At 34.0% G+C, this 26,687-nt stretch overlaps 1 protein-coding gene across 1 annotated transcript in view; it reads right to left on the reverse strand.

Moving 5' to 3' along the window:
- Nucleotides 1-20,041, reverse strand: part of Traf4 (TNF receptor associated factor 4) — a 65,629-nt gene extending 45,588 nt beyond the window's left edge. The window contains exons 1-2 of the mRNA XM_085204882.1: nucleotides 19,737-20,041; nucleotides 14,770-14,821 (exon numbers count right to left, since the gene is read on the reverse strand). Of these exons, the coding sequence (XP_085061008.1) occupies nucleotides 14,770-14,821; nucleotides 19,737-19,771 (87 nt within the window). The 5' untranslated portion in view covers nucleotides 19,772-20,041. The remainder of the gene's footprint in view (nucleotides 1-14,769; nucleotides 14,822-19,736) is intronic.
- Nucleotides 20,042-26,687: the final 6,646 nt, after the last annotated feature.

Consider the following 26,687-nt stretch of genomic DNA (forward strand, 5'->3'; position numbering starts at 1 on the left):
TTGAAAATGGGGTTTTTGTACACTGCGTTAAAGTGGATACCTAAGATAGGAGAATATTTTTACATATTTTGCTTAATAAACATAAAAAACAATAGGTATATTAAAAAAAATACATGATGTCCCCTTTTTCTGTTTTTTTAGCTTTACGCTTTATCTCGCACATAGCAGGGTAGTGTTACCTGGGAAACTACCGTTCCCCCACAGCTCGAGAAGAATTGTGTTGAGTGGCGGAACTTAACGCCGCGCCGCGCCGCTTTGCTTCGGTACCAAAGCGACTAATTAAAAATGGGAATCGAGCCTATAACCTGTTGCGTTTACAGTGGCACGGTTGTGCCCCTGCACCACATCGGACCTCAACCATACCTTACATACTATTGTAAAAGTAATATAAAATTTAAATGCTGTTAAGAATTATAACTAAATATAATAATCTATATTGTGTATATAATATTCTACGGGAACGGGGTTTAAATTTATCCATAGAAATAAAGTCAAAACTTCGACTAAAATTTAAACCTACAAATACCGTGTCTATACACTTCACCATGCCACAGGGGTTCACATTCATAAAGTATTATTACAACAATTGGGTATACAATATGCTTTTATCACCTTTCCTTCTATCGCTACCTCGACCGTGACGTATTTCGTCACACCTTTGTAGCTGTTTGTCAGCAAACAAGCATTGTAAATTGAAGCTCGGATCGAAGGGTGCGTTTTACTGAAACTATTATTTAGGGGTGGCCTATTGACAGGGTTACTTTAAGGAATGTAACGATTTAGGGAATAAAAACTAAAAAAAAGGACTTTTTAGTTTACCAATTTATGGTTTTTGATGTAATACTTAAGTCATTCAGTCGTTTACTGAAAATAATTTTAATAAAATTTATCTTACTTCTTAGTATAGAGTTTGGGTTCTACTAATGATGCTGTTAAGAAGATATTTTATTTAATGAACAATCATGATATCAATAAAATCGTTAATCCATAAAAACTTATTAAAATGTGTCATTCTAACACTCATTTCAATATCAATATCACAACAGAGAGACAAAAGGCACTACCTCGATGACTAAAATCTCTCTTAAAGAGACCCACAATACATATAAAAAAAAAGAAAAAAAATCTAGACAAATGTTCTTAAATCACAAAGAATTTTACAGTAGGTGGGTACAGAAGTTGTCCACCTTCGAACAAAAGATTTCAACGGTCACTGCAGCCGCATGCGCGGGCGCAGCACCTGCGCTATCTTTCAAGTACTAACCACTTGTCCAATGTATTATTTACGATAAGCGTTGCGTTTGTTTTGTATTGTTTTCCGGATTTTGGTATAACTATATTTTTATTGTTATTGATTATGTGTATCTTTTCAATTATTATTTTATTGATGAATAGTGAAAAGGCTCTATCACTATTTTAATTCTAAATAATTTAAAATAGCTACAAACGAAACATAATTAAAAATATTAACTAACTAGAATTTATATGGATCAAAAGGACAAACTTTTATAATTTATACCGACTGATATTGCTTTAATTGATGTATTACCAAAATTTAGTGTTTGCTTACACGTATAAGTCTTTCCTAATGACTCAAATATCAGCATTGGTTTTTGGTCAACTATCAAAATAGCAAAACTATATAAAGGCATATTAGTGTAGTTTTACTTTAAGTATTAAATTTAAAAGTTAAACTATATTACTAGCACTCATATCAGAATGTAAAGTTGCTCGAAAATTGGCCGGAATGTTTAAAACAATGTGTCTTAACACTCAGTTCTCTTTTCTTAACCTGGTCTATGCGGGAAACAGCGTGAAGCAGAAAAAAAAACATTATTTTCTACTGTAACACAACGTTCTTTCTGATATAAATAGAAGAAAAAAATACCGTAGCTATCACCACGTACCTTACTCAATCAATTAGCCATAGTCTTGTCATTTAAGAATTAAACGTAAAAAGCCTATCGCTCGGTTTCGGCAAACTTTTGTTTACTTTAAAGACTCGCGTGTTATCGGTTCTGTACTTTTTTTGTTACGTTCCCAGCACTTCACTGCACCACTCAATTGTTTAGGCACTACCGTTACTGGCGATAAATATTTTTCCTTTTCTAATGATTGTACGGTGACAGAATGAATAAATGTTGGTTTTTGTTAGTTAGTTGTTGCTCGTTTGTGTAAGATATCATTTTTTTTGAGTTCACATTGCATCGGTTAAGTATTTCAATTATTAGTGTTAATATTTTCCTTTCTTCGCTGTGCACCAAGGCAAAAGTCGCTCAATACGCAATGCCTCGAAAAATTCTTCTGCTGCCTACCCTGCTATATACATGATACAATCTGAAGCTGATTTATTTTTTAAATTTTGTGATTAGCACGCGGTTCTTAAAATCCAACGAGATTCGAACCCAGAATCCAGATCGAACCCATAGCGTTGTTCATACTCACACGCTTTGAATCTGCGCCACGATGGCCCAATTTATTTTATCGTTTTAACTAAATAACTAAATACACCTTTAGAATGTTAAATCAATTTTATATTCGCCAAATATATCCAATAATATAATTGGATATACAGCAGTCCACAAAATGCGGGAATTGAGGAGGACCCTCTGCCTAGTTACGCGAAATAAAAGCGTGAAGCTGTAAAAAAGGGGCTTAAGAGACTAACGAGAAAGAGACTGCAAATATGTCGAAACAAATTAATATAATAAAATCAAAATTACTAATTAAACACTAAACCATTTTCAGTGATAAAATATAAAAATATCTAAATGTCAATTGTAAAGACCGTAGCCGGTGCGCTCGCAAGGTCGTACGTTCGCCTCACGACGACTGCACGCTATTTAGAAGCCTAGAACGTATCACTAAATATAATAATCAATATATGTATTACATACATCTAGTTAGTTAAAGTTTGGGGAAAAGAAGTATCTTAAAACTAAGTTCCCAGGTTCTCCCTGTCTACACTGCTTTTTATAGACTCGTTTTCGTTTTTTTTTTTTGATAATTTTAATTTTTATCGACGTCTGAACGTCCTTTTCTTTTTTAAGGTCTAATTTACACTAATAAATATTTTATTACTTACTATTTTTGAAACTTAGTGTACTGCGTTAATCACTTCTTTTAATGGGAACGGAGTATCCTAACACTGGATTCCCAAGTTCCCTCTGCCTAAAAAATTACACATAGGCAATGTACGAAATTCTCGAAACTTTCATGAGACCAGTTACCACTGTAATTTCCATTTTTATCCTTAGCAACATATAAAATGTTAAAACCATGTTTTTTTGTAAACTTAATAATTTCTCCACATTCTCCACATTCAACAACTGCCAAGAGACAGGTGGAGGCAGCAAAACGTAACTCGATATATTAAAACAAGTATTTAACGTACCTACTCGTCAGAGCCACTTTCGACAAGTTGTAACATGTCCGCGGTCCGACCTTGCCGGGTCCTAGTCTATCTCGAGACTTATGAATGAAATTGCATGTTAGTATTACACTAACGAATTATTGTTTATATCAAAAGATAAGAAGATAATACTGAAATTCACATCTTAATTTATGTATTAGAAGTATTTACTGAGGCCGCCTTGGTGCTGGGACACAGGCATGTGATTTTAAACGTGACGGTTGTGGATTCGAATTCTACTTGTTTGAATGACTGACTGAATGATTTCTTAGTTCTGATGTCGGGGTGAAACGCGGCGTTGAGTTCCACCGTTCAATAGACAATGTTTCCAGAATTCGATGGGAATTAGGGAAGTGGATGTTGTGTGTCTTAACACTAGGTTCCCAAGTTTCTAAGCTATGTGCGGGCTATAGACAATTCAAGATTTCATTTCATTCATAATTTAAATTATATGTATTTATACAAATTAATAAAATAATAATAAAATTTAAGTGTTTCAAATTCACACAATGTAAATAATTTATTTTCTTTAGAACCGCTACAGTCTTTTGCATTTCGATTAGTTTCACTCGCAAACTGCCGAGATTTTGTTAGATGTTTTCAATACGGTGCGAACTTTCGTTATAAATTGATTCGAAATGCGTAGCTTTCTAATAAAGCCGACACTTGTTGGTGCAACTTGTTAAATATCTTTGAAATATATTTTTTTGTACATATGAATAATTTTAGTAGGAAGGTAGGCAAAGGGAACCTAGAGTAAAGTGACTCTGTTCCCCACTTGTCGCTCAATTTTCGAGACATTGCATTTTAAGAACGGAATGCGGAAGTCCATATAGCTTTGTCTTTTTTTTTTTTTTATGGAAAAAGGACAAGGCAAACGAGCGTTCGGGTCACCCGATGATGATCACCGTCGCCCACGACCCCGTGAAGCACCAGAGGAGCTACAGGTGCGTTGCCGGCCTTTGAGGTGGAGATAGACGCGCGTCTTAGTCAGAGCGAGGAATGGAAAATAATTCAATTTCCCTTAGTAGGAATCGAACCCACAACTGTCGCATTTACAATCAAATACTGTGACACGACGGAATTTTAAGTGAATAAATAATCCACTCTCCGCTTATTCCGTAAAAAGAAGATAATTACTACTATAATGAGATACATACATATTCCTATAAGTATGTGCTTTATCCGTAGTAGATGGTTGTGGTTCGATCCCCGCATCGGGGAATAAGCTACATTAATTACCATAGTCTGGTAGACAAAAAAAATTGAGACTAACTTAACTTCCCCTTTCAGCTAAATGCGGGATATAGCGAGATACTAAGAACAAAATAATAATCACTACAATTTGAAACACGCAGCATCTGCAGATATTAAAGACTACACCATAAGCCATCAATAAAATGATTGATTGTATGAATATTTTAATGATTTTTCCATACAAAATGTACCAGTGTCCAGAAATAAGCGTGCTAAGCACCTTGCGCCAGATGTGCTGCCAGCTGCAATCATTGCCTTCGATCTCACCTTTACAGCCTTTAGCTAACTAAAGTGGTCGTACACTCGTACGTATGTACCTATAGGAATCTGGTGAAAACACCTGCCAGTAGCGAATGGAAGTAATTTTATGATTTGTTAACAATTATGTATTTAAAGATAATATTAAAATTAAGATAGGAGTTATTGTCACGATATTATAATAATATTGAATATTGAATGATCCTTAGAAAATATTAAATCTCACTCTGGGAGCGAGGGAAAAGTGCCAGGGGGGAAGGTTTTCAGGTTCCTTCCGCATACCTGTTGAATAAGCAAGGTTTAAAATACAATAATTCTTCCGTGTGGGGATCGAATCTCGTCCATCACGTTCACAGTTATTTAGAATCCCTAGACCTCACCAGCTTAATAACATATTCTACTATATTTTAACTATGCTATAAATCCTGCGGCGTTCAGATCCACCATTCAACACACAATACCTCCAGAACTCAACGGAGACTGTCATATTGGGAACAGAATGTCTTAACATTAAGTTTACGAAAACAGCGTAAAGCTAAAAAAGGTAAAAGGTAAATATTTTCTTGATAAAAAAAGAACCAACGTAAAAAGACTACCTTAAAACTAGATTTAGATCGTCCTCTACATGTCCCAAGATTTGGGATACATTCGAGGATAAAACTACTGCGCCAACTATTAAAACTTGATATTCTTACCTGGCACCAACATATTATAAAAGTTGTAATAGTCCCACAAAAATGTAATCATAACGAATTTATAGGCAATTCCAATCGACCTTGAAAAATACTGTAATTTTATATGAGACTAGCGACCTGCTCGTGACTGCGCCCGCTTTTACTATGAAATTATAAAGCTTCTCATCTAAATTACTCTCAGGATCTAAATGATATAAGAATGTTCCCAAAAGAACATGAACATTTTGAAATTACAATCAGTTTTTGTTAAAGCTTATCAATATAATAGATAAATCGACAAGCAATTAAAAAAAATCGTTGTTTGTGTAGCGGAACTCAACACCGCGTTTTAAGAATAACGAACTTTAAAAGCTACAAATTTCTTCAACAATAAGAACCACATATAGAATATTAAGCAACAACAGAAAAAAAACCACCTAAACAAATTGTAAAGTTTCGATCTAAAACCATTTAAAGTCGTCAGTCAGTGGACTAACAAACGGCTTCAACTCAAAATTCATCTGAATTATTCATTAGTGACAGACAATGGTGTAAGAAACATGAGGTCAATCTGTGTTACGTAAATACTGCTTGTGGTTTAAATATATTTGAAATTGGTATTTAAAATTAACGCTTATTAGATTTTATATATTTTACAGATAAATAGTGTTAAGACATTCTGTATCTCACTTTCGGGGCACATGGAGAAAAAAATAAATTATTACTTCTTTAATCATGATGAACAAAGAAATAATAAGTAGAAATGGAATAAAATAACAGAAAAATTATTTTCTTGCTTTAAATTACTTATTATTATTTGAAATTTAAAAGTTATACTAGCTTTTAATATACTAGTTTATAAACTATTATCTATACTTTTAGTATATAAAAACTAACTAAAATCTCATCAACTCAGCTAAGTCGTTCCAGTAGTTATTGTGTGACTAATGGCTAAATAAAGACAGTGTCGCAATTATAAAATAGAAGAACGTTTAAAAACGTATTAAAATGCTATAGTTGATACGAGCTTTTGAGTATCTCCAAGGTAAAGAGTTCAACGCAGAGCCAGTGCGTTGTATATAGTAACTTACGAAGTATATATATTTTTTCATCCCCACGCTGTATTCTACACACGGCAGGGTAGGCAGAGGAAACTTAGTGCTTAGACACTCCGTTCCCCATTTTTCGCCGAATTTTAGGTTCTTTTAACTTAATAGAGCGGGAACATAACAATATTTAACTATTAATAATTCCCCCCAGTGCGGTTGGAACCCATAACCTTGACGTTTGCAGTTAAACGCTACCCCACTACGCCACAAGGTCCTCTATTATATGAATGTCCAACGTAGAGCTCGACAAAATGACTTATGAGCTATGACCAACTCATTTTAATAGTAACCATAACTTCCTTTGTATTTCCCAACGGTCAAAAGTACATTAAGTTACAATAATTTAAAAATGACTCCCATAAAGACCATATTATGAGGTACCATCAAAAACGGCTGTAGAGATGAATAAATAGAGTTGGAGCACTTATAACCTCCATATTTATAACGTGGATTAATGATGTGTTATAAATCAGACATGTTCAAACAAAACGTTTCGAATTGTATATGGGGGAATCTATCACATTGTCACATAATGTTTCATAGGTAGAGTAGGTGCACCATACATTCAACTTTTAAGTGTGTCTCAGTAAGTCATTTTAGACGTGTCTTTAATTTCTGTCGATTTGTCTTTGCCGTTGTTATATACACATGTTTGTATTAAATGTTTTTTAGCTTCACGTCACATTCACGTAACGCCACTCTTGTCCTCCTCATTAGAATGAGAAACTTAAGAATGTTAAATATTTCCTTTCCCGAATGGGAATCGAACCCACAACCAAAGTGTTAAGAGTGGCAAGCTTGTGCTCCTGCGTCACGATTGTCCTCGAAATGAACATAAAAATATCATATTAAAAAATTAAAAAAAAGATATAATCTTCACAATGTTTTTAAATAAAGACCATAGCTAAAGCTATTGTTTTCTAAGTACTTAAAATTATAGATCAAATATAAAAAAAAATATTCTGCTAATATCTGAACCTTTGTAATATTGCCTTATAAAATATTAATTCATTATTATAATATAATTCGATTGTTTTTATTATTTTAAAAATAGGCATAGGGTAACCTAGTGTTAAGACATTCGGTTCCATTTTTATTACGTGTTATATAATAATAGAACAAGTTAACAAAAACACATGGTCACCATACTCTAGTTATCTGAAGTAATCATAATCTATCACGTGGACTATTTATTGGACGCTCTAAACGCTATGGCTTCTTGACGCCTCAAAATGTTACTTGTCACTTTAGGGTTAGTCTAAAAATATTTTTAAATGTATGAAAAATAATATTATTTATACGTTTTGAGAACTCAGCAAAGTGCTATTCGTGGTACTATAAACGCTACAGGTTGTGAGTTCGATTGCCACTCGAGGAAATGTAATATTTAATGCTTTCATTTCTCCGCTATGGAGTCGAGGTTCAGCGCGGTGTTGAGTTACGCCACTCAGCACGCAATGCCTCAAGAATTCGGCGAAAAATACTCTCAATATTACATACATAGCGGATACAACTTGAAGCTAAAAAATAATAAAATAATACGTTCCATTTAAATCGTTCATCAAACATGTTATAGAAACATCCGAGCAACTTTCTTCGTACAAAAGAATCAAACGCGTGACCTATGGCTGTTGGTATGATTCAGTAAGCATATATCTGGAACGCGTTCAACTAAGCTGACGTTGGTATGCAATGAAAGGGCTTTGTTTAGATATAGATAATATATTTTTGTATGTAAAAATACTTTTGAAATATCCCTTTATATAATTTAAAAATAACTCCCTAAAAGCGGAGGAGGCATAAGGAATAAGTGTTAAGACACTCCGTCTGCCCTTCCTATTTTCTAGATATTACGTGTAGAGTGATTAATGTGTTGTTATATACTAGCTAATAGATATAATTTGTAGATTATAATTAAAGCTAAATTAGGTAAACATCTAAACTACCTGATGTGTGCGGGATACAGCGTGAAGCTACATTGGGAATTCCTCAACAAAACACTACTAAAATATACTTGTAAAGAACACTATCACTCAAGTCCCCACATTTTGACATATCATATGTATAGATAAGGGGATTATCTTACATTAAACTAAATTCCAGCGTGAGAAAGAGCGATAACGCAAGTAATGACGTTTTAATTTATAGAATTAAATGATTTCTTATTGGAGATCATCAAATATATGTATAACGTGTAGGATCTTTAAACAAAAGGACTATGGAATCCAAGTTATGCTACTTTTTGGCTGTATATAATGTAATTATATATTTCCCGTTAGGTCTGCCAAAATAAGATTAGCACAAGAACCAAGTATTCTGCGCCGAAATTAGTAACGCGTTAAATGACGGAACACAACGCCGCACATAGTCTTACCACATACATGGTTGAATTCACTTCTAAAACACGCTTAGATACGAGTAGTTCTCACAACAAACCCTCAGTTAGATAGTTAAATCATAATCTACATACATATTAATATAATAATGACTCCATATCTCTGATCCCATTTCACTATCAACAAAGAGCTTCTATAAAGATCTTTTATCTTTTTTTAAAGTTTTTAATTTCAATAGGGACATGTCAAACGGTCATCGGGGTTCCTTCGCGTCCCCACAATTGTTTACAGCTGTTTTACATTAAAATGGAACGAATAAAAGCTATCCTATAAACCTTTATGAATATCCTTTTTTGGGTCCTTTCAGAGCGGGCCAGTGAACCCGGCGTTTGGATAGATTAATCTTTCATTTTTTAGGGTCATTGCTGACATGTTATATATATTTTTATTATCATTTACTAGAATATTAAAAACTAAAATTTACTAATTATTTAGTACTATTCTTTAAAAAATATTTTTTTAATAAAATAAATCTTTATATATAATATACCTAGAGTACTTAATGTTTTAATTTCCAAAAATTACAAAAAAATAAATTAATTCACATACTTCTTAAGTTTCCTCCAAAAAATACATTATTTAAAACAAAATCTGAGGCCATCGTGGCGCAGTGGTACAGCGAATGACTATAAACTAGACTGCTATCGGCTTCCCATGGGGGAATCACTTATTTTCATTTTCTGGTAACAAGACCAAGCCTTCAGAATACAGGGGAAAGTGGGAAACGAAAATGTTCTATTGGCCTACACGATGTCTTCAAAATTGGACAAGAAGCGGTAAACAAAGTGTTTAAACACTAAATTCTCTCTGTCCCCTCTACTATATGTGGGAACAGCAATCAATATTCGTGTACAACCACCCTAAAGTCCTAAGGGAAATGTTAAAGAATTTATTAACGTCGAAATACGTAATACATGAGATAGCATCTCTTGTTAGATGTGATCTGAATCATTCTATTGAGGTGGACTTAAATATTTATTTATTGTACGCATGTCTTGATGTACGACAGCCTTTGTTTTGTTTCTATACTAATATTATAAAGTAAAAAAGGCCGTCGTAGCTCAGTGGAATAGCGATAGACTGTAAACGCGATGATTGTGGGTTCGATGCCTACTCGAGGGGATTAATTATTTATATTTTTTCATTTCCTTGTTCTATTACACGAAGCGCAACGCTGGGTTGTCTTAACATTAGGTTCTCTCTCTCTGCCTATATTGCTATCCGAAGAAAAGCGCAAAGGTGCTTCTTTTTTATTATTATCATTTCCCCATTCTGTTGAGACAAAGAACGGCGTTGAGCTCCACTGAACACGCAACGATGGTGTTACTCAAAAATTCTATAGAAAATATGAGAAAAAAACTCTGTTGTCATTGGTAGTCAATTGATTCACATAAAAGATTTAAGTAACCGTATACGCTCATTGTACCGTTTTCACGCTTGATGTGAGATATCAAGTTCAAATCCCGATTGAATTTATAATAAATTTTAATATTAAAGGGGTAAATGGGGTAGTTTCTAGTTTAAGATCGAGTTTCTACTTGCCTAGTTAAACATGAATAATCTTATATCACCTCTTTGTTGAATAGTGTAAGTGCAGCTGTTCTTTGTCAAACAAATTTTATGTATTAGCTTAAATTTTAAATATGTTATCGTCAGTTTTTTTAAGGTTTCGTAACTAAAAAAAAACATAACTTATAGGATCACTTTGTCGTCTGTCTGTCCGTCTGTCAAGACAATTGATCTCGGGATCGCGTAAAGGTATCAAACTGAAATTAATATCAAATGTTCAAGCCTACCACCCCTTATACTACAGAAAAAATTAAGCTTCTAAATCAACTCAATCAAAAGACGTGCGTTTATGCATTGTTTTTACTGTATGAAAATCGCATAATCAAAACCTATGAGCTACTTCCAGTCTACCTATAGTTATGAAATTTGGCATGAAGTGAGAACTTAGAATAGAAATAAAGGAAAAAATCTGAAAAGTGAAAATTAATAGGTATTTCACAAAAAAAATCAGAAAAAAGAGTAGTTCATTTCATACAAAATGAGCGCATACATAAAGTTAAACTAAAAGCAACTAACATATACATGTATTTCCTAAGCTTTTACTAAACGGCGAAGTTATCTATATGTGAGCAATTTAGTTCCTGTAGCACCGGTTCTCACGACCCGCGTCTAGTAACTATTACTTGCTTGTGATGACGTCGTGATACATTCATTGTTGTTTGCATATATTATGGTAGACAAAGGGAACCTAGTGGTAAGCCACTCTATTCGCCAGACACCGGCCAATTTTCCAGGCGTTACGAGTAAGTAGCGGCACTCAACGCTGCGCTTTGTCTTGTTACAAGAACGAACAAATTAAAATAATTCACTACCTCCAATGGGAATTGAAGCCACAACCGCCGTACTTACATTCAGACTCTGCACCACGGAGAAATCATATACTTATATTATTGAATGAGCGAAAATTGAAAGCATTGGTAGCCAAATTAAAATAATATGTTTTTAATCAGTACCAAATTAAAAATTATTGTAAAAAAATATAATAGTAATATTTATTATATTTTATTTAATTTCTATATTTTATATTTACAAACAATCAAAATCAGGAAATCTCGTACAAAAAAAAAACAAAAAATAAAAAAAAAAAACAATCCCAGTCCCCTACAAAGTATAACTTTGCACGTGTGAAAGGGACAACAACACAACACTATGTAATTAGACAGAGACGGAGCAACGACAACACAACCGGTTAGCATTGCAAGGTCGCGACGCGGGGTAAATGACACTTACGCAGTCGTGCCAAAACGTCATATTTCTTTACTAGATATTTTATACTTTTATCAATTTTCTTGGTTTTTTTCATATTTTAGATAGTTTAATTGATTTCGTTCCGTTAAATATGCTGTGGATAATAAAATATAATATAATAATAATAATTCTTAAAAGATGAAAATGTGTGGTAATGAGATCATTCAAGTTCATGAATAGCACTACGTATCAAAGACTAAATTTTTTTCAGCTTTACGCTGGATCCCACAGTTATCAGAATAGGTAGAAGGAGCATATGGATAGAAGGATATAGGTAAAGACGCTCTCCACATTCTGCCGAATTCTGGAGGCATTACTTGTTGAGTGGAAGTCAACACCGAGCTTTGCCTCGACAGCAGAGCGAAGAAAGAATGGTTAGAATACCTTATTATTCATCAATTTCTAAATCATGCTTCACACTTTATCCCGCGGGGCAGCCTTTGTTAATGTTTGTATGGTTAATCCCGTTAAACCCGTACCCTTGCACCAGATTGAGCCCCACTAATTTAAAATTTTCGTTTTTCATAATATTTTTCTATTATTGGTGTAGAAAAACACTTTAAAATATTAAATACTGTAGCATATTTTTTTTAATTTTACTAAAGTGAAGAATAATGGTTAAAGCGACCTTGTAAAAAAGCGTGTTAGATTTGTTTTATGACCGCTGACTGTTGCTAATCCCTTACTTTTTATTTATATTTTTCTGTATATACTATGAGCATAGCAACATATTTTTTTTATATTCAGCTGTATCCATATACAGGGTGAATATAACGCATACAATAGGGTAGATAGAGGGAACCAAATTCTTAGATATTACGTGGAGCTCTATGTCAGACTTTGTCTTCTAACGAGAAAATGAAAATATTAAATAATTTTGTCCCGCGTGGGATTCGATCCCACAACACCGAGTCTTAAATGATAAAATTAAAAATACGTAATTAATTTTTATTATTAACGATCATTTAGTTTCTGTGTTTGTCACGACTTGAGAAAGAATTTCTTTATGGGGTCTATTAGTGTTATCATAAGAGTGGTTTTTATGTTTCACTTCTTAGAATCTTATAGAGATTTTGTCAAGAGAATAAATACGTCATATCTGTAAGTCAACATCATCGTATAAATAAAATAGATGCAACACTCTGGCAAGACAAAACGAAACGTTGATTTCCGCCACTCAACGTGTAGTGTCAATATGGGAAATGAGAAACAGAGTGCCTTAACACTAGGTTCCCTTTGCCTACCTCGCTGCGGAATACAGCTTAAATCTAAAAAAAGCGCACATATCCGCAATTCATAGAACATATAAACAATAAACATTTTCTAAGATTCCTATATAACGGTGATGACCTGTTCGTGACTCTATTCATTACATAGTTTCCAATTCCCATGGCCATTTGTGTTTTTCACATAAATATACGATGGTTTTGAACAATTCGCGGCGATACAAAATGTATGGATTCCGCGCACGCGTAAACGATTCACACGAAGCTAGGGTTGCCAATTGAGATTAAAATAGAGTATTAAAAAATGTACAACGGGAAAACTTATGATTTTTACGGGATTACAGATTTTGTTAAGCTTCAGAGTAAGCAAAGGGGACCTAGTGTTAGGAAACTCTGTTCTCCACGCATAACTTATTTACGAACTTACACAGACATTATGAAATATAATTAAAAATGGCTATTATTTTCATTTTCTCATTCTGGTCACAAGACAAAGCTCGACGTTGAATTCTGCCACTCAACACACAATATTTTCTTTAATCTTTTAAAAAAAAAAGGCGGAAAGTGAGGGTTGGAGTCTCTTAACACTAAAATACCCCTACCTGCCCCGCCATATACAGGATACCGGGTAAAGATATCTTTCTTGTATAATAACACAGTTTATTTTATTGTCACCCCTATAATCAGTAATTTCAAATTCAATTACATTCGTGTTAGATAACGTCCGGAATTTAGAAATGTTAATTCTTCTTCTGGGAAATGTATTCCAATTAGATTTTGTTATTTTTTTATTTTTTGGCAGCGGTAAATTGATATCAAATCTAAAGGTCATGGATCTGTATTAAAATCATATTAAATATGAAGCATGGAATAAAAAAACATCTATAAACTCATATTATTAAATTTATCACTTATTTGAGGTTGAGGTATATACTATCAAGATTAAATAAATTTATTAATCGTCGATTATTGATTGTGAAAAATGCCTTTATTCAGAATAATTTTCCCCTGTACCAGAATATGGGGAAAAGGAGTATTATAACACAAACAAGATAGCCCGATAGTAACAAAGCTAACTTTTAAAAAGCTAAAGTAGAAATAAATATTTTATTTGCCCTTTACCAGATTTACTTAAAAAATAAACAGCAAAGAAATCTGATCTTTTGTTTATGTCTCCTTTTAAGGGTCGTTAAAGTACAATAAAACGTTATTATGGTATTGTTGCGGGCGCGGCGTGCGCGTGCGCATGTTATACAAACAACGCCATCTAGCCGCAGGTGGATGAACTGCTTTATAGCTTTGACCACCCAAGTTGAGTATTAAAATATAGAGGACGTTACAGTCTTGGTGCTAACTTATGATGCAACAACGTAACTTTACAGTGTATTTGTATCCCAATATAGCAGGGTAGGCAGAGGGGACCTAATGTTATAAAAACCTCTGTCCTGCCTTCCGCCTGCAGAGACATGCAGGATAAAATTCGTTAAAATAATTTTACATTTTAAAAAATATATACCTATATATTATTCATATGTGAAATAACATTTTAAAAATTTGATAAAAATGTGATCACAAAATTATAAATACGCATAGATTAATAATTATTCTTAAGATCCTTACCTTAGCGTAGTCAACGGGAGATGCATTCACAGGACTGGTGAATAGACCCTCGCTGCAACAAAATAAAATTATGATTAAACTACAGCCATATTTATATGGAGACAAGTAGTGACCAGAAGTGCGACTGTAAGCGTGACGGGTTGTGAGTTAGATTGCCAGTAGAATAAATTAAATATTGTATATTCTCATTTCCTCACTCTGTTAATGGGGCAAAACGCGGCGTTGAACTTCAACTACTAAGGCTCTAAAAATTCGGGGGAAATTGAAAAATTAAGTATCATAACACTAGGTTACCTCTGCTTACTCCGCTAAATGCGTGATACAGCTAAGTAACAATATAAGTTGTCATTTCTTCTTAACAAACGTGCGAAAAAGATGAAAGATGTAATAAAGGTGTAAATGTATACATTCTCGTTGAACACGCGAGCCGAACTGATTATACCAGCATATCAATCATTGGACTACGTTTTTCTAGTGTTTAACATTATTCTTAGATCTGCGTTAGCTTAGAAAGAATCGATATTTTTTATTTTAATAAAAATGGATGTGTAAAAATGGATCGAGGTTTTTGGGCGACTACACTTATTTCAAAGCAATAGACGCAGTGGTTGTAGGTTCGACTCTCCCTTTTCTTGCTGAAAAGAAGGCATTGCGAGTTCGTTATCAGAGCGAAAAAATAAAAAATATTTCGTTTCCTCGCGTGGGAATCGAACCTATGGTGCGCCACGGGTTGCCTCAAATGGAACGTATAGTATAATTATCGTTTTATTAGCAAACTAGAAAAAAAACACTCAAGTAACAAAAAAATAGTACTACAACCGAGTTTCTTTCTGTGTTCTAGTTTCGTTACAGTCGTAAAACTGCTGCTTAAATGCGAATTATTACATACCAATATGATAGTCTTATCTATTTTTTTTAATTAGTAAAGTATAATTAGCAATAGGTACACAATGTATGTGCATAGGAATTTCAGTATAGGAATTCCATCGTTATGTGGATTAAAATATTTGATGCTTTAATAAAAATATAAAAAAATATTAATAAATATAATAAAATTCTAATGTTCAGTGTTTGTCCATGTAAGATTTATAAAAAGATTTATTAAATTGATTCACCTGGCTTGGGCACGTCGAACGAATGAGTGATGAAAGAATGGCAAAAACGATTTATGACGGAAAAGTGAGTGGTAAGAGAGGTATGGAGAGACCTCAGTTGGCCTTTCGAAAACAGTATCAAGGGTACTGGAGGAAGACCACGTTAAACGTATGAGGACTCCCTGGTGGGCTTGTATGAAGAGGTTGATGACAGTGGACGAGGCGAAAGAGATATATAGACACAACTAACAGGTATAACACAACTTTACATTATGAAAATTCATATTAGATAATTCACATTTCATTACAAGCATCACATTACAAGAGGAACAGTTAAAAAAGGCAAATCTACAAACAAATTACACAGCAAACGTTCCACCGACACATGCAATTACAAATGCTGTACAGAACGCTGTCGGGATGAGATATCGGTGTTTTTTGTCGCGTGATCATCTCTCTCCGTGCAGAGTGACCAGTGTTTCCGGTCTAGCGTTTTGCTTAATAATCGGTATAATCGACGCGGCCATGCGTGCTCTCCAAATGATTTATTAATGTAGATCGTGTTTATCCGTAGTTAATATAATTTAATTATAGTCCATTATGTTGTTCTAGTGTGAATTATTATAACAAAAAGCTTTTTGGGTCGCCATGGCGCAGCGGTGTTAGGTGTGACTGTAATCGAGGGGGGTTCGATTCTCACTCTGGGGAATGATTTTAATTATTTCTTTGCTTTGCTCAGTTCAGTACAGAGTTTCACCCCTCAACACACAATGAATTCAAATTCAAATTCTTCAAAACTTAAAAAATAAGCGAAAAATGAACAGCAGATCGTGTTAACATAAGGTTCTTTCACGCTGTATCCCGCACATAGCAATATAGGCAAAATTATCTTGGTAACTTAGTGTAACGATACTCCATTACCATTAAGACAATTCTGATCTCCACTTTCCGCAGAACACTGGAAGCACTGCGCGTTGAGTGATGGAACTCATCGCTGCGACATAGTGTGGTTATTACGTTTATTTACTAACATAAAAGAAAAAATATATATACCTATTTACTTTAGAAATCTGATTACCTACAGACGTATTTTATCTATCTTGTGGTTAGGCGACCAAGAATCAACTAGGAAACTGGAAACTGGAAACATCAACAACAGTAAGGGGGACTTTAAGAAAAGGTGCAAAGAAAGATCTCAAAGCAATCTTCACTAAACAATAGTGTTTAAGTCTCTTATTTTCTATTAGTTCTTATTAAAGGTATCAGTCGCATAGGAACCTGTTGTAACCTAAGATTGTCCGAGTACGTAAAGAAACCACATAGCGGGGTACCTCCAAACCACAGCTAGCTGTGAACGTTGAACAAATCTCATTATATAGTATTGACATACATAACGTAGATACTATAGTGGCTTAGTGGTTATTTTACAGGCAATAGTAATAAATTCATATTTAAAAAAAGTAAAAAAAATAAATAATCTGTAAAATAAATTTCCAGAATAATAAGTGACTAAGCGGCATTTTTCTTCAGCTTCAACCTATATCAAAACAAAACAAGTTAAACAGAGGGAATTCATGTGCCAAGATACACCATTTTGCTGATTGTAAAGCTAAAAAGCTGAGAAGAGAAAAAGCTAAACTCTAATAAGGTCTCTTATAGGCCTGTTTAAAAGTTATAGTACCTATGTATTATAAAGACGTTGATTATGTTCTATGCTATATTATAAACAGATATATTTTATTTCACGCTTTCTTCGTTAATAATAAAATAATAATAAAAAAGAAAACTATTAACTTATCAGGCCTGCAGCTATTTTATATTATACAGGAATTGTTAAGCAAAAATATTAATTAATGCAACTTTAATAAGAGCCTTTGTGGCGCGTTGGTGCGGTGTCTGGCTACAAGGGCGACGGTCGTGGGTTCGATGTCTCAAGTACTCAATACGCAATGTCTCGCATGTGTAATGAAGGGTCTTAACTTAACAAATGCTTAAACATTAGGTTCCCCTTGCCTACCTCGCCATATCCGGTATACATTACTTGCCATGAAGCTATAAAAATTATAAAAATAATTCACTTCCCCACAATAACAAACCTAAGTTACGGTCAAGCGATATCCCGGTTATACAAACATATATATCTACTTAAAAGAATCTAAATAGTTTACGTAAGAAGTAAAAAGTGTTGCAAGTCGACAGTACCTAATAAATGCATAATGCCGCATCTCATTGGCACACATAGCGTAGCGAATTGCTGCGCATATATGTATGTAGAGACATACAAACATACATACATGCATGCAATGAGCTACTAAAATTATTTATGAAACTTTTTTAGCCTCACACTGTGTTCCGCACATAGCAAGGTAGGCAGAGGGAACATGGGAATCTAATGATACAACACTCCGTTCCCATTAAGACACTACTTTTTCCCATTTTCCGCCAAATGCTCAAAGCATTGCGTGTTAAGTGGCTGAATTAAAGCTATAGTTCTAACTTCAAAAGACTATAAAAAATTACAAAACACAATATTTATTTAATAACACGTATTTACTTAATTTACTTTAGATAAAAATTTACTGCGTGGTCTTAAAGCGCTGTTTCTGTAGAAATAAGTCGGCGTTACAGTCATTTGATAGCTTATGAAATAGAAGGCCTCTATTGTACACATGAAACTTACTTTGTTTGGTAATTTGAGCAACATTTAACTATCTCTATGCGATAATAGAATACCAACTGCTTAGACTATAAAAGGCGCGGGTTCGAATCCCGCTGAGTCAGCCGATTCAGTTCAAGTATTATCTCGTTTATATTCACTTTATAATTTTGAATTAAAAAAAGCGGGATAATGCGTGAAACTGATTACAGAACTATTTTTTTTTTATTTGAACAGCTTTTATTTATACGTTAGAGATAAAAAAAAATTTCCTTTCCTCGAGTGGAAATCGAACCAACAACCTGTCGCGTTTCTTTTATAAGAAAAAAATTTCCGTAATCATTCAGATGTAAAGCAACATTCTTTTAACTTCACGTTCTATCCCTATAAAGTAAAGGAAGACTTAAATAGGAGAGGACCTGAACGGTGAGAAGACACTCCGTCCTTCGCTTTCCGTATGAATTCAAAACACTACTTAGCGACTAAACTTAACGCCGCAGTCTGCTTCTTCAGAGCATAAATGAGAAAAAGAAACACAATGTAAACATAAAAACTAATCATTAAACATGTTTACCATAGACAGCTATGGTATCGCAACGAGATCACCGTTAGTTCCCAAGTAATCGGATCTTCCGTGCAAACCAGTCCTTCCGCGGCTGTAAACACTTCTATTTGGTCATTGATTTACATACATTTGAATTGTTTTATTTATTTATTTTTGTTTGTAAGTATTTAAGAAGCTATTTACTTAATAGATTAATGGTGTGATGTTCGTTGATATAATGTAAAGTTATAAATATGGAGTTAATTTTTTACCACTAAGTGTAAGAGACAATTGATTAGTTAAGTAATTTTAATTATCATTAATATAAAACAGCCAATTTGAGCCCGTTGTGTCGCAGCGACACGTTAAAAAACGTCTGCTGGTAAACGCGACGGTTGTTTATTTGATTCCCACACTGGGGAGTGTCGTAACACTAGGTTCCCTTGGTATACTATAGTTTATGCAGAAAATAGTAAAGATCAACTTATTGTAAATACTTAAAAAGATGAATTCTAGCAAAACTAAATATGTTAAACAATATAATAGGTACTTGTACATTTAAAGAAAACATGTCTTTCCGTTTTAAGTCAAACAATTGCAGCCACTATATATGTAATAGAGCAAACAAGAGGAACGTATCCAGACGTATACAAACGCATGCAAAACAACTCACCTGTTCACTTTAAACAGAAGTCCCACTGGGGTCATCTCAGTTTACTTAAAAAATTCCCCTCACTACACTTTAAAACACTGGAAACGTCAAAATGACAGTTTAAATGTTATTAGAAAAAACTGTCACAGATTACCGATAATTATTTTTTTTTATTTTGTTTTTTTTTTTTAATTAAGTAGCACAGTATACGTCCTAATTTATTATTAAATTATAATTAGAATAAAATTATTCAGATTCGATTCTCGACTATTTCTTGTGCGTGCACAGAGGTTTGGTCGATGCGTGGTAACCGGGCGGCGGTCGCGAGAGGTGTGGTGACAAAGTCAAACAATGGGTAAGACTAATTATTATACATTACAACAGGTGCCATCAACAATATTCTGTCGCTAGCACTTTTAAATATTATAATACTATGCAAGAATTTTTTTGTTTTATTTACTGAGGGTTTTTTAATCTTTATCTATTTTTTTTTAAGAAATTTTCGAACTATAGAAAGTATTTCTTTAAATATCTGTAAAGGAAATAGATAGAGGAAACAGATAAAGACAGATAATTTATTACGGTATCTATAAAAAAGCTTCGACCGTTTGCTTTAATTTTTAGCGTGTAATAAAATAAATTTGTGTCTTATTTGAATTCTATAAATATATTCTTATATGAATACAATATTAAATAAACATATTATGAATAGGTTATATGGTATAGGTTCGATTCCCGTTCATGGGATCGAATTATCTTCATTTGCTCCGCTCTAGTAACAAGAACAAGCGTGGCGTTGAATTCCTACACTCAACACATATCGTCTCTAAAAACATGTACAAAGAAGTTTTCTTAACGAATAATTATTCATTTATAATTATAAATTTTTAAAAAGTCATGAGTGAGTTTCAGCCTGTCTGACGTTAGCCGGTTCGATTCCTATTTGTAGAAGTAAGTTTAACAGAAAATGGCGACACTAGGTTCTTGCTACCTGGCTATGCGGGAAAAGCGTGAAACTGTATTTTTATTTTTTAAACTTTTTATAGCTAAAAGTACTTGACCCCTACGAAACATAAGTACAAGGCTGCTACTTCCCATCCTTTATGGTTTTATTACGCCACATCCGCGCACGCGCACAGGATGCAACCTAACAAATATATTAATTCAATTTATATATACCCTATAACAATAGCCATAAAGAATAATATACATTAAAAATATTCATATTATATTTGTTTTATAGGAAGTCCTATATCACTAAGAAAACTCTTAATTCGTAGGCGATAAAATCGATTGTACTGTCGCCTGCTTGTCGCTTCGAGTATATTGTCATGTTATAATTGAATGTTGCAATAACAATGGCGCCCCTTGTCCATTTTAGAAAGACGCCAATCTTCGCGTATTACATGTTAATTACATTAATCGTATCTAGTCACGTCAGAGACTACAATTAGTGTTTAAATATAATTATTATTTAGCATTACGCTCTATCCCGCATATAGCACGATACGCAGAGGGAACCTGTTTTTCTGTTCCCCACTTTGTGGCAGAACCCAACGCTGCGGTTTGCCTCGTTAACAGAGCGAGGAAATTAAAATATGAAATATTACATTTCTTAGAGTGAGAATCGAACTCACAACCTGTCGTATTTCCGTAGACATTTGGCTTTTAAGCTCTCCTATTGTTGTCGAGCTTTTGCTCTTCGACAGCTCTAAAGGACCCTACTTGAGGGTTGTAGGAGAACATTCAGAGAAAATTTATCGAAACGGAAAAAACGTACCTATTATATTTCACAAAAACCAAGTTGCTGACAGCCACTAGCCTCCAATAAAACGTATTCAGCTTGGAATATTCATCGAGAACTTAAAAAATTGACCGACAAATAACAAATAAAAAGAACAGAAGCTTATAACAAATCCAAATAAAAATCGCAAATAAAAACTAACTTGCACTTAACACAATATTAGCAACAAAATGCACATTTAAAGGTGACAAGCACAAAAAATAATCAATATTGTTAAAAGAAGGAATGCCAAGAATCCTCAATACGGGTTTGCATGAGAACTAAGGACAGATGTCCATCATCCACACATCCAAGTTAGTGGTTAGACCCGTCTTTTATTTATAACTAATTGATTAAGCGAACTGCATACTGCATTCTGCATTCGAGATTAGTGCAGCGGCACTGAGTCTACATTGTAAATGCGACGGTTGTAGGTTCGATAACCAATCGCAGTAAGAAGTCTAAGCGTAGCGTTGACTTCCGAAAATTTAGTGGAAAGTAGAGAACGGAATGTTTTAACACTTGGTTTCCACTGCCTACCTTGCCATATAAGAGACTAGCGGCACGCTCGCGGTTTCACCCGCGTGAACTATGTTATTATTAATTTCTGTCTCCATGACTACGTCCTAGTGACGTCTATGCAAAATTTGAGACTCCTAGCATTTGTAGTAACGAAGTTCTTTCTTTCTTTCGACCCCAAAAACAACCCCTTAGAAGTCGAATATTACAAATTCCCGTCTTAGCGAGCACCTACGTCCTATAAGTAACTCCCATGCAAAATTTGAGATTCCTAGCACTTGTAGTTTCTGAGATTTCGTGATGAGTGAGTAACCTTTCGATTTTATATATATAGATAACGTGAGAAACAAAAAAATCAAAAGAAGAAAGAAGAAGAGTTTGAGGCGAGGCGGGCACATGCATGGTTCTAGGTTCGATTCTCTCTCGATGAAATTAAATATTTAACACTTTCATTTCTTCTTTGAGCACACGCAATAGCTTTAGAACTAAGCAGAAACTAGGGAACGAATGTGTCGTAGTGGGAACGGAGTGTCTTAACATTAGGTAGGTTCCGAGGTTCCCTCTGTCTACCTTGCTATGTGCGTAACAAAAACAATACTGAAGCCACGTCAAACACACCAAGTTATACCTAGACGATGAAATTGAATTTCGACTGAAGTAATTTCCACCACACTTGCAGGAAGTACTACGGTCGGCACCGACGCCATTGTTCTAGCTTTATGAGCGTGGTGGAATGCAAACAGGAACCCAACTCCGTACCAACGATAACTTAGGACAATCACCCGATATACATCAAAGTTCCTAGTTTTTCATCTAATTAACTTATGTTGTTTGGAGCTTAAGTAGATAATAATGGTGGTTAAGTTATTTAAAAATGTATATTTTTATTTATATCCTGGAATGATTTCTGATAAGCATCGACATAAGTTAGTTGGAACGCGCTATATTTAAGACAAATCCACAATAATTTTGTACATGATAACTGGACGCTTTTTTTAGCTTCACGCTCTCTTGCACAATGCAGGGTGCCTCTACACCACGAGTGATCTTAAATAATGATTTTTGTTAATAATACTAGTGGGTACTGATTCTAAATCATTTAGTATAATTTCGAATATTCGAAATTGGCATGTAGGTAAGTTAGGGAATGCTTCCATTCTATTAAAATAACGAAGTATCCAATAAAAAAGAAGAAATTCCATGTTACCTCTTAAAATCAACACAAACAAAGTTGTGGGACACGACTAGTTCATTATAAAGAATCTTATAATTCAGCAAAAAGCTAGATTTACAGCATTTTCGATGATAAACGTATAATTTTATTGTATAAATCCGTTACAGCTATTTTTTATAGAATGTAACAACTAACGACGTCTGTGAGAAAAGAAACAGTAAACCTTTCTATTGTTGTGGTTATTAAGAGATGTGTATTGTCGTGTAATGTGTATGCCACATATTTTGTGATAAGAACACTGCATTTCTAAGACGCCATCACGGTATGCGCGGAGATTGTGGATTCGATTCCCACCCGGAGAAATTATTATATCATTTTTCTTAATCCTAGCGCTGTATCCCGCCCTTATTAACACGTCTTTTTAATAGTTGTTTAAATTGCGCCATCATGGCGCAGTGGCAAAGAGTGTGTGTTGACTTATATGGGTTTGTTTCTAACTCATACATTTCGCGGTAGTGTTTCTAGGTCCATATCACATGGGTACCTTTCTGGATCTTGTAACAAGACGTTGCGTTCCGCCACTCAGCTCTGCCTAGCCCACTATGCGAGAAAACTTTTTTACCATTAATAGCATAGACTACTTTTTTACGTTTAATATAACGAAAAAAAAAATACTTTTGTAAGCGCTAGCAGTCAAAGGAAAGGTGTTCTTAATATTTTAATAAACGGATATATAAAAACATTCTGTAGTACATTCTATCTTCAATTAATGCGTAATTATGGTTCATTATATACACTACTACTTTGTAATCCCTAAAATATTCGTGTTGAGAACGCTCAATCGTTTTTTTTCTTAACTTAATTGGTACATATTTTTATTTTTTTGCAAATGCAGAGAAAACCTAGTTAAGTATAATTAATATTTAATATTTCTCATATAAGCGTAAAGCTCATCTTAAGCCTTGCCCTTAAGTCTATAGTTACAAGTGGACTAAACGACTCGGTCAACCTTTATTTCTGAATTCTTCTTAATATACGCAATTATTGAAATTAAACAGTTTCATTTCAAAATCAAACTCTTTAATAACTTTAAGTGAAGGAAATGGCAAACATGCACATTGTTATTAGGGTCACGACATTTTCAATTCACTCGTAACATTGCGTTAGCAGGCGGGCGATGGAAAACTATAATTTTATGACGCGGCCAAGGGAACTTGTGGTTAACTTTAAATGGCATCATATTATGAAAATAAATAATTACATATATGTGCAGAAACCTGAGGCTATAGTAGTGCAGCAGATTAGACGAGTGTGATTGTGGGTTCGTTCTGTACTCATGATAGTGAATTAATTTTAAATTAATTTCATTTTTCCGCTCAAGCTACTTCAAGAGTCACGAAAATTGTATAAAAGAAGTTGGGAAACTGATTGTAGGTTTAATCCCCACTCGAGAAAATAATTATATCTAAAACAATTTATTTCTCTGTTGTGGCAAGACGAAGTGCGACTCCCAACGTCTCGAGGATTAAGCAAAAAATGGAGAACGGAGTGTCTGAACACTCTACGATTTAAATTGGCAAAGGCAAGGCAAAAGGCATTTAAAAAGAAAAATTCGCTATAGGTATAATAAAAAAAATCTATATAAATAATAAAATTTAAACCCTTTTCATAAATAAGAATCAACACCAGATTCGTAAGAACGATTACTTGGTGTAATTACATATATCTTAATGTGCATTTAGCAGCTTTATCAGCACTCAGTCAAAGTCGTGTGCTAATCCATTGTATGTAAATATGTTCGCACGGCTCTTGTTTGTCATTGTTTCAACTATAATAATAATTATAGTTATTATAATTAATTTTATCTCAAAACTTCTTTACTTGAAATATTATACTTATTATAATCCATTTTTATAAGAAAATTTGTATTTTATTTTATTTTGTGGAAATAATGAGTAATAATGCTAATTAATTATTATAATTTCTTCGGTCTAACAAGATAAAACGTGATGCTGAGATTCGCCGTTTAACACGCCAAGTCTTAGATTTGGAAGAACAGAGTGCTTAACCCTCTCTCTACCCTAAACTAAATGCTAATGCTAAAAGCTAATTGCTAAATGCGAGATACGGCGTGAAGCTAAAAAAACAAGTGATAAAAAAAGTGAAATAGTTACAATTGAGACATATTTATTAAAAAAATATATGAATAAATGAATGAACGATTGGGAATGAACCTGCACCAGCCTCCGAGTTGAAAAATTCACAAGAGTGGTCTAAAGACTTTATAATATTGCATTTTTATCCGTCCCAATATCGCTTTTAATGACTAACTATTTATTATATTAATAGGGCATAGTGCGGCATCAACTGACTATAAACAAGATAGCCGTCAATTCAATTCCCACTCGAGGGAATTGTACTGAATTATTTTCATTTTCTCGCTTTGGAAGAACAAAGCGCCCTGTTACTTCCTCCACACAGTATCTTGACACCTAGGAATTATTCTAAGTATTATAAAAATTTTAAGTACATAGGTACCTAAAAACCATCAACATTCATACAATCAAATCTAAACAAAACGCTATAAAATGTCAGCATTCGCATATTTCTTTGAACATAAATAGATTCGTATTTCTTGCGGTGTGTTCTCTGTTCCCATGCTTTCCTGCACAATGTCGGCGCGTTTCTCTTCTATTATTTACCTTATAATCTTATAGTTTCTTATGACAGAGTAATGTGTGTTAGAAGTCAGTATAAAAGCTAAGCGGTTTTCCCTGGATTTCACTTTGGTTTTAATTAGTAACCCAATCGTGGCTTCGCCCGCTCAATTTACGCTAATACAATAAATTCAAATTCAAATTCATTGTTGTACATATCAACAAAAAGCTACCACCGGTTCGGAAGGCAGTTCTGCTGAGAAGAGCCGGCAAGAAACTCAACAGTTGCTCTTTTTAAAGTCAATGGTATATTTTACTATTACATTAGCTGGCAGCTATTCTGCCTGACATTCAATAGACATTATTTCCATACATGTTTATCCTCTAAATATTTTTGAACAGTGTAATAAGCTTTACTTGTTTCACCTCACCTCAGACCTCAGATTTAATGTCACTTAAACTGTAAGCGACATCTCTGAGTACGAACAAATTAATGAGATAACTTAAGTTAGACGAACGTTCATTATCTAGAAGACGAAGCCACGTACAAATGAAGCCGCGATATACGACGATAACATCTAAGACAATTAATTATTGCTATAGGGCCATCAACCCGTGCGTCATTTCGCGCTTCGCCGGCGACCAGGCATGCCATGTATACCTACGAGTATGTGTTGTACGACGACGTCTGTATATCAACTAGCTGTCGTCCCTGATTCTGCTTGATTATAAACAAACACTTTGTTAGCTTCTAGAGTAGGCAGAGGAAACCTTAGAACCTAGTGTTAAGACACTCCGTTCCCCACTTTCTGCCGAATTCTGAAGGTATTACGTGATGA

This window comes from Heliconius melpomene, chromosome 20 (genome assembly GCF_056956725.1).
Source record: "Heliconius melpomene rosina isolate 202511_hmr_F chromosome 20, ASM5695672v1, whole genome shotgun sequence".
In the NCBI taxonomy this organism is placed as follows: Eukaryota; Metazoa; Arthropoda; class Insecta; order Lepidoptera; family Nymphalidae; genus Heliconius; species Heliconius melpomene.